This window comes from Aulonocara stuartgranti (genome assembly GCF_965226115.1).
Source record: "Aulonocara stuartgranti genome assembly, chromosome: 12".
Lineage (NCBI taxonomy): Eukaryota > Metazoa > Chordata > Actinopteri > Cichliformes > Cichlidae > Aulonocara > Aulonocara stuartgranti.
Genome location: NC_138948.1, coordinates 18151942 through 18168089, shown reverse-complemented (window position 1 = coordinate 18168089; position 16148 = coordinate 18151942). Strand labels below are relative to the sequence as shown.

Below are 16148 nucleotides of genomic sequence, written 5' to 3'. Positions count from 1 at the left end.
TTTGAGTGGGCTTGAAGGACCGGGACATAACGGGAGTGATACACCGGCTAATTAATTGACACAGTTTTGAATATTCATACCTAATACAGCGAGCTTGCCCTTAATTACATTGTTGGACTTCTCTCTTAGGAGGCTAAATCACGGAAGGCTTAATTATTGTAATGTATTCGAGGGCCCACCGGGGCACCGCGGAAGACAGGAGCCGTCAAGGACCCAGTCATGACACCTGGCCAGAGGAGAAAAAACTACGAGGAGGGAGGGGGGCTTTTTGCGGTTCTCCGCTGAACAGAATTCAGAGCAGGGGATGAAGTTTGTTTACATCCTTGTAGGATTCACCAGAGAGTGTTTGAACAGACAGACAGCCGCCGGACTCCCCTCTCAGCAATTAATCAACAACAGCGCCTCTCTCTCTCTCTCTCTCTCTCTCTCTCTCTCTCTCAGTGTGTTTTTGTGTGTTTCTGTGCGAACGAGCTGGTGTAATTGAGAGCAGAAGAGAAGCGCACTGATGATTGTGCGCAAAGGAAGACATGATTTATTGTTGGCAAAGTCTGAAAGTGCAATCGAGCAAATTTAACAAAGATGCTGTATTTATATATTCTATTCTTTACTATTTGTTTCCTCGACTCGAATGGGGGAGATTTCAACGCAAATCCACGCTCTCCGTCACAGTTCTTTCACCGCAGACACACAGATGACAAGGCAGTCTTTATATGTGAAGCAACTGAACACTTTAATACTATAACATTACATGACTTCTGGTGCTGTTTAAAAAATTGCAGGAGAGGTCAAAGGTCAAGTTTATTCGCAGAGAAAATGCCACAAAACCTTTGGTGATTTTGTTGTCTTGCTCCAAGACATTTCAGGAGATTCGCCACTTTAAACGAAGATTAGATGTTAAAATCGGTCCAAAAGTGTAAATTTTGTCCTCGTGTACTTTACGTGGGAGTCTTTGATTGGTAAACAGCAAATTAGACGCAAAGGCATGTGCTGAACGCACATCCTCTCATGTTTATCCCCCCCCCCTACACACACACACACACACACACACACACACACACACACAGCCCTCTGCTCTCTCATGACGTGTCCCCTGAGTGTCTGGATAATAGATAATAGAGCTGGCGACCTGCGGGGGTCTTACAAAAACGGCGCTCATTGAGTGTGAGCGTCGCACAAGAGGAGAGGAGCCACATCACACACAGACAGCAAAGCAAACCGGCCTCTCATATCATCATTCAGCCGCCGCGGAAACAAGAGCAACTCGGAGGACTTCTCAACTTTTACGCACGGAAATTTGACATTTACGCACGATTTCAAAAGCATAATTTGACGAAGACACGGACAAAACCAACTTATTTACGGACGTGAGAGACTCTCGAGGATCTTACCTGAGCGGCGGGCCTTTGGGTTTCACTATTAATCGATAAAGCAGGTAATATAATCTGATGGCTCAAAGCTTTGGAGCAGATCAGTCAGATGGAGACTGATATGAAGACTGGCAAGTGAACTCGTAAAACAAAAACAAAAAAACGTTAAAAAAAACTTTAAAAGCATTTTTGTTCAAGAATTTAAACTTCAAGAAAAGAGTAACCAGCTATGCCTCGTCCAGGGAAAAACTCTTACAGCGACCAGAAGCCTCCGTACTCCTACATATCACTCACAGCGATGGCTATTCAGAACTCAGCTGAAAAGATGCTGCCTCTGAGTGACATTTATAAGTTCATCATGGATCGCTTTCCATATTATCGAGAGAATACCCAGAGATGGCAGAATTCCCTGCGACACAACCTCTCATTTAACGACTGCTTCATCAAGATACCCCGTCGGCCTGATCAGCCGGGGAAAGGCAGCTTCTGGGCTCTTCATCCGGACTGCGGTGACATGTTTGAGAACGGCAGCTTCCTGAGGAGACGGAAGCGCTTCAAGGTGCTGCGTGCCGAGCATATGACCTGCAAGAGTTCCCCCATGATGCACTATTTCCACCATCACCACCATCACCCTGGCAGCAAGTTGGGCACTGCATCCAGCCACCACGACCACTCAGCCGCCCCTCCAAACGTGGGTCGCCTTCCTCACTTTCAGGGTTACGGGGGCATCACTTGCGCACAGCCCGGTGGGTTTAAACACCCATTTGCCATAGAGAACATTATAGGAAGGGACTACAAGGGTGTGATGGCCAGTGGGCTTCCCCTTACCTCGGTTATGCACCATCTGGGTTACCCGGTGCCCCCCCAGCTCAGCAGCATGGTCAATTCTATGTGGCCGCACGTCGGCATGCTCTCAGAGTCTATGGGTGGCGTATCCGTGCCAGCATCATCCGAGTACGCACCATTCAGCGTGTCAGCCAAGGGCCTGTACCACAACGCCAACGGGCAAACCCTGCCAGCCGTTCCAGTGCCAATAAAACCCACCCCGTCCCTGGGCCCCGTGCCGGGTTTGACGGGTCTGCAGTCCGGCCCGGCCCAGATCTGCTCACCGTCCTCACTGATGGAGAAAAGTGATCTGCTAGAGGGAAAAGGGAACCCTCTACACCCGGCCCTCCTGCTGTCCTAACCGGGTAAATTGCAGGCTATTTTTGAAAGAAAAGAAAAAAAATAAAGCGAGAAAGACATTGAGATTACCCGAAATAAGACTTATCAGAGACGACAAATAGATTACGTGCAGCTGTAAGAGCGTTGTAAAATTAAGTTTAACATTGTGCTGTGTAATGGATTTTTCATTAGACTCATGTTGATTGAAATCATGATTTATTTGCACAATTTGTGAGGGCATTTACCACATACTGTAATGTGGCACTGATAAATACAATCAGACTGGTAGAGATGCTAATCCCAAAGAAAGCTTTGATTTAGGAGACAAACAGTCCGAAATGATTTCAAATGCAAATCAACTGCTCTGTTTTTTGATTTTTGCTGTTATTCTACTTATTTTACTTCAATCATTGGCAGGCCTACCGGCTAAAGACAAGTAGACCTTCGTAATTTTTAATTAGGCCTGTTGCACTTTTTTGTGTATTCTCTAGCAGTGCATTAAAAATGTTATGCTTGTATTATAACACTATTTATCTGAAGATATTTATAAAGAACTTAAAACCAAATCCTTCGTGTTGTAGTTATTTAAATAACTGTTTACATTTGCACATCCTTTCAGGGACGACTGTGTTTGAAAAGCTGAGGAAAAAAATTCCAATAGACTCGGACATTCTTTTACATCAGTGGAAACAGACATTCAGGTCCCGACTTTTATCTATCAATTCCTCAGATGTGTAAATAAAGAAATACGTCTCTACCCTTATTAAATATTTTGATACTCTACAACAAGAAGTAATAACAAAAAGATCACTTCACATGCCACCTGTAGTTCTGTTTAATGCATAATAAATGGTCAGAATAATGAATTTATATTCCAGCTGTTTTTCTTTAAAAACATTATTTTCAATTATTGATTACAACTGATTACAGAAATAATATTAAATATATATTTGGCTCTAACTATGAGATATGGAGTACGAACTGTGAGAGTTAATATTTTTCACTGAACCAACATACGATGACATAAAAGTAATTTTTTACTTTTCTTCACTCTGGAGTCATCCAAGGAAGATCTAAACCCTCTTTGAACATCCAGTTCAAAAACAGAGCTGAATATCATATTACATGGTGTAACTGTTATATTTTAAGAGGATAATTTTAAGAATACTTATTATTCTATTTAAGAACAAAGATAGCAAAAAAAAAAATCTTGCTATCACCTTCCATAATTCATACTTAAGTGCACGCAATTGTCCACATTTGAGCATGTGTACATGTGCTGATGCACGCTGTGTTCAAGTGTGTGTATGATCTTCCAAAAGATGGATATGAGCAGCCAACATTTTGGACAGCAGCTCCACAACTTCAAAAGCAGGATCAAGTTTGCTCTTTTGTTTGTTCTGTTTAAGTCAAGCTTTGAAGCTTCTCCTCAACGGCAGCACAAAGCCCCAGGTTCAGCCCACTAAAAATGACTTATATTTAACCTCCTATCCCCTGTTTAGCATCCCAAAGGCTCTCACAGCCGACACTATTGTCACACCAGCCTCTGAACAAATAATTGAGATGCACCAGTGGAGGAGAGGCGTGGGAGTAAAAAATTAAAACCTATTCGGGTGTCATTGCTAACGAGCAGAATCTCCCTAATAGTGATGACCCTTATCTTTTCCTTTCTCATTCAATCCTTTTTATTTATTGTTATTTTATCACCATCATTTTGTTGTGTTATGCCTGACTTTTATTTATTTTATTTTATTTCTTTAGCATTTCTCTTTAGTTTTTTCTATCATGCCACCTCCTCTTTACTTTCTGTTCCATCTACACACACACATACACACTTTCTCTGCAGGGTGTCTGTAATTTCTAGTTAAAGGGAACTGAGATTTCTACAGCACACCCAAACTGTCTGTGTGAAAAGTGTGCCTGTGCCTGTAGGTGTGTGTGTATGTGTGTGGGTGTGTGGGTGTGTGTATGTGTGTTGCTTTAATTCCCTGATCAGCAGGCCTCAATGTCTTTAATAGTCCTCACTGCATTAGTGCATAATTAAATGCCACTAATTAAGACACAATAAGAGGAGTAATAATGCAGCCATTACTACCCTCCATGATCCTCTGTCTTCACAACACCGGAGTTGGATGCCTCTGGAATCATAATATCACATGAGCTCCCCTAATGTGCACATGTGTTTATGTGGAGGGGTAATAGGTGGTATTTTTGCTGTTCGGTCTTATAAGTAGGAACTGTGCTGGTTGTGTCAAAGCATTTAAAAGAATATGTTAAATGATTTTCAGCCTCAAGAGCAGGTAGTAAAATAGAGAAACAAAATGCTTTGGATGTCAGCTGAGTATGTATACCGGTTATAATTTAGATTACAAACAAAAATCTGTTCTGGCTGTGTGTTTTTGTTTTATATGGTAATAAAAAAAACATATTTTTGATAGACTTTCTTAGTTTTCTCAAAAGAAGCAAGTGCACTGCAAATATCTCTCCACTCTGCTGTGATGGTTTAGCAGATATAAATTTGAACCTGATGCTTAATGTCAATAAACTGCAGAGTAATTTCATTAAATAAATTTTAAAAATTAATATGGTTTACCTCTTTCTCCAAAATGAAAATGTAATAACCACTGAGTCTCCTGTTTCCCGAGAGCATTAAAGAAATTTGTCTGCTGTGTGCAAATCCACTTACTTCAATTGGAAAAACATAAACTAATTATAAAAGCATAGAAAAATTGTAATTAACGACTCTTCTGCAAATAAAACTACATATGGAAGAGCTGAAACCTGGAGCTTTTTTCTCTTTAGACACTTAAATCAGCACAGGTGCACACTCCAGTGTAACACGGCCATTCCCAAAAGCTGAGGCATAAATAAAAGGCATAAAAGGCAATTAAAGAAGGAAAACAACTTATAAATATGTCCTAAAACACTGATCACTTACGACAAAGACCATATTCATACCCTGTATATTTTTATTTTTTTTTTTGGAATTTGATTTAATTTGAACAACACAGTACGACGCTACATGAATTAATTTTAGCACTGATAAAAACATACCTGGAATTAATATGAGCCAACTCTTAACTCGGGACAAATGGTTCGACGTGTGAAATGTGAGTGTAAAAGAATAAAATGAGTCCTGTGAATGAATAAAACATTTAGGTCAGAGGTGGTTCACAGTCAACCCTCTGAAACATAACGTTGCGATCTTGAATAGAAGATGATGCATTAGTGGTAATTACCCGCACTTGATAGGGGCCAGGGTGACAAATTCTACATGCATTTTTCCTAATGATCAGTGAGGACAGGCCATCATGATGAGCAGCTTAATTCATCTGATCTGATGTGCTATTTCTTACTCATGCACACTGGCACACGCACAAACCTTAAATATTATTCTTTGTTCCAGACAGCAGTCTTTTATTCAATATATCAGAACATCAGATGATTTAGAAATTTGCTCCAATTTCTTTAAACCTATAATTGTCATACAAGGATTCATTGTTCATCCACAGCTTGACTGACCATTAAAAACATCAGCAGAGCCATTCTAACTATAGATGGAGGTATGAAAATACATTACAGCAAACTCCTTGTTAAAAAGGTCTTTTTAATCACAGAGATAGGAAATCACATAAATGTCATGAAGATGTTATTATTAAATGTTAAAATTCAGTGATTTGTTTCGGAGTTTGCAGAAATGGGCTTCAATGATGGGGAAAAAATTGTCTCAAGCCTGCTACGTTTTCTTACTACACTTTTACCTGACGGTAAATGGAAACAAGAAAGAAAGAAAGAACGAAAGAAAGGCTATGAGAGATGTACACTGAACTTGTCAGTGGTAATATTATGACTTCTGATGCAATCTGAAGAGAGCTGTATCTGAAAATGAATCAGCTGCTCCTGGCATTCCCTAAAACCCGACTGAAAACCATTGGCAACCGAGCCTTTCCAGCTATCGTTCCCAAACTGTGGAATGATCTCTCTGCCCATGTTAGGATGGCCTCCTCATTGCCTCTTTTTTAAGACATGCTGGTAAACTCATCTTTATTCTTTGGCTTTTAACTCAAAGTGAGGTTGGTGTGCTCTTACTTTCTATTTATTATCAATACTGTTGTTGTCGCTGATTTGTTGTGTGGTGTTTTGTGCCTTCTATAACACTTTGTCCAATTTGTGTGTGCTTTGTAAATAAATTGGTAATGGTAAAATATATGGATTACATATATTCTGTATATGCCACTGAAAGATAGGGGTACAACAATGGGAATGTACAAGGAGTTTTTGGAGGCATTTATTGCACTACTAACATACGCATACAGATCAATCTGGCTGCACAGAGCACTCACACTCACACACACTTGCAATCTTCACAAGAAAGAATACAAAGTGAAGTTTTAACTCTTTCATTACAGAAAAGATTAAATACTGTTACAAAAGAGAAGGAAAAGACTTTCACCTGAAACAAACTCATTGCGTGGCATCTCATCGTATCTCTTATTTCCTCCCCGAAACTGATTTCTGATTTGTGTTGTGAGAGTGAACACATAGGCTTTGTCACAGGAGAGAAGATTATCAAATATCATGATCACCAAGGTTCAACTGGTCGTCATACCAGCTTATCCAATTCAGGGTCGGGAGGGAGGCTGGAGCATATTCCAACTGCTGTAGGGTGAGACATGTTCGTCAGCATATAGACACTACATGAAATAATATTCAACACTTGCAAGAAAGGAAACATACCAGTGATAAGAAAAATGAGATTTCCACACAGAGTAATACATTTGTGAACACATCATACCGTTTATTAAAATATATTCAAATTAAATATACTGAAGTAAAGTAAATTGCAAAGGAGTTCCTTATGGATGACTAAATGAAGTTATTAATTTCATAATTACACTGAAGCTGCTAAACTTGTCTTTTGCATTAACAAATATAAAATTTGGATTCATAAAAAAGTAGATCTGATCTGTCAGCATCTAACAACCCAGAGAGCTCTTCTTAAAGCACGAGAAATTATGTCAGGTGTAATTGATCATGCTTAATTTGATTCAGTCTTAATTGATTGATTCATAATTCTTGTAATTAACTTAACTGTGAGTAAACTGTGAGTGAATCAATAGGGGCCATGAATAAAACCATAATTAAATCTTTATAATTTTCTATTTGAGAAATTTTATTTTATTTTTTAATGTCACTTTCTCTTGTATGACAACAAGATTATATAATTTACTATTCAGTCTTTTTATGTATTACTTTAATAGAATGAGCAAACGATCTGTTCTCTGAAGTAGTTTTTTGTTAAGTTTACTACATTGACTGTACTGTATAGTTGTGGTCCGTGTGATAACTCAGTATAACAGTGTATGTGATTCACTGCAATCAGGCAGCTGGCATACGGATTTTTTCTGCTCTTATCTTAATCAAACGATCGGCTTGCCATATTCATTGCTGTGGTATTTAATAGGGGGACAAGGGGACAGTCATCTGGCACGTGTCGACAGGAGTCAGCGTGAACCAATGAAAAGACCATCTGAGGGGAATTAGCATACTGGCATCAGGCCTGGAGACAGAGAGAAGCTGTCAGGGGAAATAGTCCTAACGACAGGTCACTCTGGACCGCTGCACATTACTATAACTCTTGTCCTTTCTCTGTAATGTATTGCATTCCCTCTCCAACTTGTCTCTTTTACTGTCTCTCTTTTTTTTCCATCGTCACTACTCTGCACCAGAGTCCTCCATCATTCTTCTTTGTCATTCTATTATGTTGGGTGTGATGTACCCAAAGAGAATCTTTGGGTTTTTTTCTTTTATCAAAAACAGTTTCTACGTCATCCCCCAGCCATATCTCCATCATTCAGCCTCTACAACCCACCACTCCTCTTTCTCCTTAATAATTACCCGATGATTCACTGATCCAGGGTCAAATTTAATCCACCCCCGTGGTTGAAGTGTATTGTCTCTGTTCTGTCGTCAGAGCAAGGTCATCTGACGCAGCTCATATCATCATCATCAATCTGCCAACTTTCTTTATTGGCCCAAATTATTACAGCTTATTAGCCATTATTACCCTTAATTATCAATTCAAAATAGGTCAGTGGTTCACCTTCTCTGGCCTGCTTCCCATTGTTTCTCCTCTCTGACTTCCCCGCTTCTTCACTTTCTCTAAAGAGTTCGGACAAAGAAGTTCTGTGGCCAAAAGAACTTCAGCAGTTTGTCAGAGGTTAAGTGCTTTGTAAGAAAATGAGTGCTCGTATGGGCCCATTTGAATCGCCAGTAATAGAGATTAAAGTGAAATGGAAATGAACAAGTGTGTCATCAGCTCTCTCCCTGCTGAGTTTGTACTTGAAATTTTCAATCTCATTACACAATGTCAAAACATGATGACTGGTAGTGTTTCAGTGAAAACCCTATAACAAAGGTTTGAATTAATACAACTGCCAGGACTCGATTATTAGTTTATTGGTGCAAGAATAAGCAAAGATGTAATTTGATGGTTTCTCATAGAGTTCCTTTAAAATTTAAAGAAATAAAATATGATACAAATATTACAGATTTTGCCTTTTTTGTGTTGTGACTAATGTCATATGTCTTTTCTGTATGTCCCTAAACAATTTCTTTTTGTATTTTGTATATGTATCGATTAATACATCCATTTAATTACAAAAGTGTAATCGAAAAAAAACTTTCTTTGTTTCACTTCATATTGGAAAGTTCTCCTCTTTGTAACACATGTTATTCATTGTTAGGTACACAGCTTTACAATATAAGGCAAAATTACTGAATCATTACAACTCAGTTCAGCTGCAAAGACATTAAATTGATTTATTCTTTAAAAAAATGGAAAAAGACTTGCTTTGAAGAACTGGTAGAACAAACATGTCTGATTGATCTTTGATCACCAGGCACCAGAAGTCTTTTCTGCCGCATTGAGCAACTGAACTGAATCAGCAAGACTATAACCATTTTTCTTACTGAGCATGTTCCAAAGAATCAGCTTCCATGAAACACAGTCGAAGTTTCTATTGTTCCTTTCTTGTGAAGAAGGAAGGCAACAAAGGTCACTTTTAGCCCTGGGCAGGTGGTTAGCAGGGTTAAGTTACAGCCTCCAGAAGGGGAAGAAATACACTGCATCAATAATAACAATAATGATGTGCAAGAACACAGAATGATTTTTAATACATTGGCTCTTTTCTTTTTATCCATTTTTAGGCTGGTTTGTAAGACAAATGATAAGAACCTGTTTGTCCCTACAGCAGTCATTATCAACCAACAGCCACTAGTCACTTAGCTATTCTGTAGCTATAATAAAAGGAATAAAACTGGGTTTTTTTCATGATGTATTGAACTATATGTGGAATGCTTTTAGACAACATTAAAGTGTAGCTTTCTTGCGTAGCATAAAGTGAATTTTAAACTGATTGCAAATAACTTTAATGAGAGATTGTTGAATAAAAGAGTAATTCACTTAGTTTAAGCTTAGCTGATATTTATTTGTCACATTTTTTTCTTTATTTGAAAGTCTGGTAACACATTAAGCATGGATGGACAAACAAGAGACATCGTGGTGTCTGAGACAATTAACGTCTGCAAATCACAAAAATGAAAGGTGCATATAGGATAAGACCTTTAAAGCATTATGGTTGATTAGTTAACATAATATTCCACACACTGAATTAACAAAATGAAGCCTACAAAATATAAATGATTGAATTATCATTTTAAAATGTTAGGCTCCAGAACAAAAAAGGTTTTTACACTAATGCACTCAACAGCGATGGTGCATTTGGCAACAATGTGCCGTTCTCTCGTTAACGTTAATTGGAGCTGTGGCAGCAGTTAAAGGCAAGGTCCTCCTCTGACTCCTAATCATTTAACTCTCCATTACAGAGAGCACTCTGGGTTTTTATTGCTGTAATAAAGTTGATCTTCACTACCACAAAAAGCCTCCTGACCCCTGGGTGACGTGGAGACCCCAGACTCACTGTATTCATCATCTTGATATTGAATTGAATTGAACTGAATCTTTATTTTGAACATCTTTGTCACAGGCTCTGTTTATAGAGGCAGCCACACAGGGTCGGACAATGTTTGTTACTGTAATCTTTACCCAGAACAATAATATACAATATACATGTTTTGCGTATGTGCTTGTCTATATGGACAAATCTGACTACCATTTAGTTTTCCAGTTGTTTTATAGATGTTATAATAATAATGAGGCTATACAAAAATATTAACTATAAGTCATGCATTTACCAAAGAGAGGTTTGAGGTACTAAAAATATATTTAATCCATGTATGCCCTCTTGTGGTCAGATAATTAACTGCACAAAAGCCTGTATGTTCATATATATTTTTTAATTATTATTATTATTTTATTAAATAGGATCGATGTAGTTTAACATGGTTCCAGTGGTGACATGAAATTGAATTGCTACTTAAAGCTGTAGCTAATTTCCAGGTCTTACATTCACAATACAATTTTTTTTTTTCAATTGTATAAAATCACAAAACCCTACAGATAGAAAACTACAATAAATGCACATTAACTAGGAAAAAGATAAAGAAATATAATATTAAGGGAAAATTAATTAAGATATGGCTCCTAAAATTCTCAAACTTAAATTTATTTATGGGGCACATTAAAAAGAAAAAGGTGGACTGGAAAACAAACAAACAAACAAAAAAGGTTATAGATAAAAAATAAATATATATACAGTTTAGTGGGTGCTAAAGAGACAGTCATGGCCTAAAAGGTAAAAAAAAATGCAAAAAAAAAAAAAAGGGAAAGAAAGAAAGAAAGAAAAAAAAAGGATGTCTGCACAATTATGAAATTTGCATAATTGAGCTCATAGTTGCTTTTACTGTGAAAGATTTAATACCTGTAATTAATCTGAGTTTAGTTGGAGGTTTGTCCCATAGATGAGTAGACTTTATGGAGAATGCTGCTGATTGTTCAAATTTAGATCTCCAATGTGCTATTTTAGAGTTGAAACTCACCACGTTCCTCATGACTCGTGTTACTGTCTTGTCTCCGGGCAGAATTACGAGCCAGGAAACAATATAATCTAGATTAATGCTTGGTAATGGAAATCTGGTGCTTGTTATCTGGAACGGGAGAAAAATTTAATTACAATCTCGATGTTAACCATCGGGCAGAAAGTGACAAAAGCACATGGACAAGACAAAGTGTGTTAGTCAATGAAAATCTGGTTTTTGGTTTCATTGTGTAAGAATGTGATACTAAAAATGTAGGAAGCAGGTCATTTAAATCCTGGAAATGTCTGAATAGAATCAAATGAGGAATGAATTCATCTTGAGCTGATTTGGCATGTAGCATTAAAATTCAGATCGGAACACAATGGTATCATCATCCATATTTATATAGTTAAGTTTCACCTTCATGACAACACATAGAGACTGAAGCCTGTCTAGACTTTAGGTCAGTTGTGTGTCTGCATTACCAGCTGTTTAAAGGTCAGAGGACCTTTGAGGTGGTGGCTCCTGTCTTTGAACTGCTTTGAACAAGAGGGCAGCTCTCTGTGAAAAGTCGATTATGCTTACGTCATTATGATCAAAATAGCACGTTTCAGTGATCAATCATGTGTTTTAATCACATGAACATCATTCTCTTCAGCACTTTATGACTAATACATTATGTTTTGGGACATCTTTTAATAAATATTCCGAGTGCTCAAGATGTCTTACATGTTTACATGCAGTTATCGGATGTATTTAATGTCATCCATTTGAGGCAGAGGCAGAGATACGTGGTCTCAGCATTCTGTCAGTGGGCTGGTTTGGATTTTTGTTTTTTTGTTTTTTTGGAAAATCACAAAAAGACTTCCAAGCTGACCTTTACAAAACTTAATCCACGAGTGGACAAGTGGAGCATGAGCAAATTAAGAATCCATTAAAATTTGTAGCAAATCTGGATCGATTTAAAACCACAAAGACAGGGCAGGAGCATTTTCTGTATATTTTAAATTTGCACTTCACATGTTTGCTTGTAGGTTCATGTGTAATTTAGAGCAGGGTGTGTCTTTGTTGACTGTAACCATTCTTCTTTTATTGTTTAAAACATGGACATTAGAGTAATGATGTAATTTGTCTCAACTCGATGCCAAGCTGACATCGCACCATTCCAGCACAACTAAACACATCACTCTGATTTGCCACCCACCCAGAAACACTCATCACTCTGTGTTTGTTACATGTACTCTTGTGTATGTCTGCTTAGGAAATGTTGCTTAATCCAGGCGGAGGCGTCAGATCAGTCAGACAGAGCCTCACCCTTACCTTTAAAACCTCACTGACACATGTGTCACACACACAGGCAGGTCTCTCTCTGGACAAAGACACATCACAACCCCAAAGGTAAGAAGAAAAAAATTATTTCACCATTTGGCAAAACTGTTTTATTTCTGAAAAGTGTGCTATTCTGTTCCAAGATTTCTATATTGGATTAAATAATACTTTACTCTTGTCACCAAAGGTGGGGAAAGGGAACTACATTCAAATCCTTAAATCAACATTAAACAGCCATGTGGGTCCTTGAGAAGATCAGGGAGAGCATGGAGAGCCTTCCTCAGGAGTTGAGTCGTTACATTGGAAAGAATGAGGAGGATACACTTTTCCCTTCAAAGGCTAGCCTCTCAAGGAATCTGCACAACAATGTCCTAACCCCAGACATGATCCCAGAGTTCTGTCTGCCTCCACGGCTTCGCAGGCAAAGCCCACTGCTAGAAGCTGAGGAAAAGCCACTGTTTGTATTCGGTCAGAACCAGATTCCTAAGAGTAGGCAGATTTCAGATACGCATGTAAAGACAAAGGATGTGAAGACAAAAAATGGTGACACATCAATGGCCTGGAAAGCTACAAAGAAGCCTTTGCCATTCTCTGCAGAGAGCTACGGCCTGGGTGGAATTTATGAGAGCCCCAACACTCGGAGGAAAGAGTCTTTGTTCCACTCAAAACGCCCTGTTTATCTGCTTGATAGAAATATGCCTACTGCAGCACCAAGACTGGCAAAAGAGACTAATCTTCCCAAGAAAACTTTATCTGGATTCCTTCCGGTGTTTTTATGCAAGAGTATGTCTGAGACAGAAAGCGAGACACCTTCTTCCAGTGACTCCTCTCCCCTCAGTTCACCTTATTGTGTCAAATCCTCCCTTTATGTCTCATCAAGCAGTGGCCGCCTTAAAGGTACAGTATCTTGCCCTTCATTAATTGACAGTAAGACGGGCAGGAGGAAGTGGAAGAGAGGGGATTTAACAGCCTCACTCAGCAGCCCATCAAGCTTAGAGGAAAACTCAGCCAACCTAACTCCACCAGCCCTCCTCCCGATGGATGCTCTGCAGTGCCAGGAAAGACTTCAGCGGGAGCATGTCCTCCCATTGCAGGGCCATGGCAGAGTGCGCCTTTCCGCTGAGCACACCAAATTCTCCGACAGGTCGTCGTCATCCTTATCCACAGTCCGAGTATGTGTGGTGTCTGTGGAAGGCCTGTGGAGTGATACTGACCGACAGACACTGAACTGTGCAGTGAGTCTGTGTCTGACTCCCGGGAAGCTGCAACAGCAGGAGAGTGCCACCATCAGGAACTGCCGGAGCCCAGTTTTCAATGAAGATTTCTACTTCACAGAGCTGAGTCAGAAAGATCTAATGGAAATGCAGCTTAGGTTGAAAGTAGTGCATAAAGCTGCAGCTGGAACTCTGAGAAGGGGGAAAGTGATGGGAGTGATCACCAAACCTCTGTCTCAGCTGCTTATTTGAAATAAACAGGCAGAAAAATAGTTTTTTGTATCACAGTATGAAAACTGCATGTGTTGTATATTACATGTGATAAAATTATGATGTCTTAAAACTATTAAAATGTTGATCTCCTCCATACCTGCTTCATGCCCTGGAGGACGGGGCTGTGGCCCCCCCACGCCCTCTAGCAGATCATTACATGAAGGAACCTTTTAAAAACAAGCGCGTTCATGCTCACAGGTGTACACACGGGTGCTCACACACACACAAACGACACCCTTTTTGGCTCCTACCTCAAAGCACACTGTGCGCTGTCGATCCAACGTGCAGTGCAATAATGTTTAATATTTAGTATTTACTGTTATATTCCCATATATCATCGTGATGTTGTTTATTCTATTGCTCTCGTTTTCTTCTGCTTGTTTTCTTTTTTAATTCTCAACAGGTGAAATTAAAAAACAAAAACAAAAAAAACAGTAACATGTAATATTTAGTATCTACTGTCTATCACAACGTTTCCCAACCAGAAGCCGTGGGTGGATAAAACCATCCGCGACGCTCTGAGATCCCGCACCGCTGCCTACAACACGGGACTCACAACGGGGGACATGGACCCGTACAAAGCCGTGTCATATAACGTGCGGAGGGCGGTGAAAGAGGCGAAGCAGCGCTACGGGAGGAAACTAGAGTCACAACTCCAACAGAGTGACTCTAGGAGCCTGTGGCGGGGACTAAGGACAATAACGGACTATAAAGCACCAACAACCGGTATGACGAACACGGCCGTGACTCTGGCAGACGAGCTGAACACTTTCTATGCTCGCTTCGAGGCTGCAGCTAAGGTCTCCAACAATGCTAGTGTTAGCGGCGCTAACGGCTGCAGACAGGAAGATACTGCCAGCACCGGAAATGTGCTCGTCATCTCCGAGCATGAAGTAAGGAGAGCCTTCAAAAGAGTGAACACCAGGAAAGCAGCAGGACCAGACGGCATCCCAGGTCGTATCCTAAGAGACTGCGCATACCAGCTAGCTCCTGTGTTCACTGAGATATTCAACATCTCTTTATCTCAGTCGGTGATCCCCACATGCTTCAAAGAGTCCATCATTGTTCCTGTCCCGAAGAAACCCCACCCTGCTTCTCTCAATGACTATCGCCCTGTAGCCCTCACCTCAGTAGTGATGAAGTGCTTTGAACGCCTGGTCAGAGACTTCATCATTTCTTCACTACCAGACACACTGGACCCACTACAGTTCGCTTACCATCCAAATCGTTCCACAGACGATGCCATCTCTCATCTCCTCCACACATCACTCACTCACTTGGACACTAGAAGGGGGAATTATGTTAAAATGCTCTTCACAGACTACAGCTCTGCATTTAATACCATAATTCCCTCCACACTCACCACCAAGCTGGAGCATCTGGGACTCAGCTCATCTATGTGTCAGTGGATCTCCAACTTCCTAACTGGCAGACCACAGGCAGTAAGGATGGGCGGACATGTCTCAGCCTCCACCACTCTCAGCACTGGCGCCCCCCAGGGGTGTGTTCTGAGCCCCCTGCTGTACTCTTTGTACACATATGACTGTGTGGCCACTACCAGCTCCACCACCATCATCAAGTTTGCTGACGACACCGTCGTGGTGGGCCTGATCTCTGATAACAACGAGACGGCCTACCTGAAGGAGATTAGGAATCTGGAGAACTGGTGCCAGAGGAACAACCTCCTTCTAAACGTCAGTAAGACAAAGGAGCTGATAGTGGACTTCAGCACTAAGCAGGAGAGGAACTACCAGACCCCTGTCATCAAAGAGTGCCCAGTGGAGAGAGTGGACAGCTTCAAATACCTCGGAGTTCACATCAC

General features: G+C 40.0%; 2 protein-coding genes across 2 annotated transcripts; both read left to right on the top strand.

Moving 5' to 3' along the window:
- Positions 1-1596: 1596 nt before the first annotated feature.
- Positions 1597-2553, top strand: foxb2 (forkhead box B2; the record flags this gene model as incomplete). Its single annotated transcript, XM_082553370.1, has 1 exon — positions 1597-2553. The coding sequence occupies one exon, from the start codon at positions 1597-1599 to the stop codon at positions 2551-2553; it is 957 nt and encodes a 318-aa protein (XP_082409496.1).
- Positions 2554-12877: 10324 nt separating this feature from the next.
- LOC309719180 (C2 calcium-dependent domain-containing protein 4C) lies at positions 12878-14327 on the top strand. The gene is made up of 2 exons (XM_082555105.1): positions 12878-12908; positions 13027-14327. Exon 2 carries the CDS (start codon positions 13076-13078, stop codon positions 14303-14305), a length of 1230 nt encoding a protein of 409 aa, XP_082411231.1. The 5' UTR covers positions 12878-12908; positions 13027-13075; the 3' UTR covers positions 14306-14327.
- The last annotated feature ends 1821 nt before the right edge of the window (positions 14328-16148 follow it).

What these genes read in the sequence shown, in the direction of transcription:
- LOC309719180 (XM_082555105.1), top strand. Translation starts at nt 13,076, where the DNA reads ATGTGGGTCCTTGAGAAGATCAGGGAGAGCATGGAGAGCCTTCCTCAG.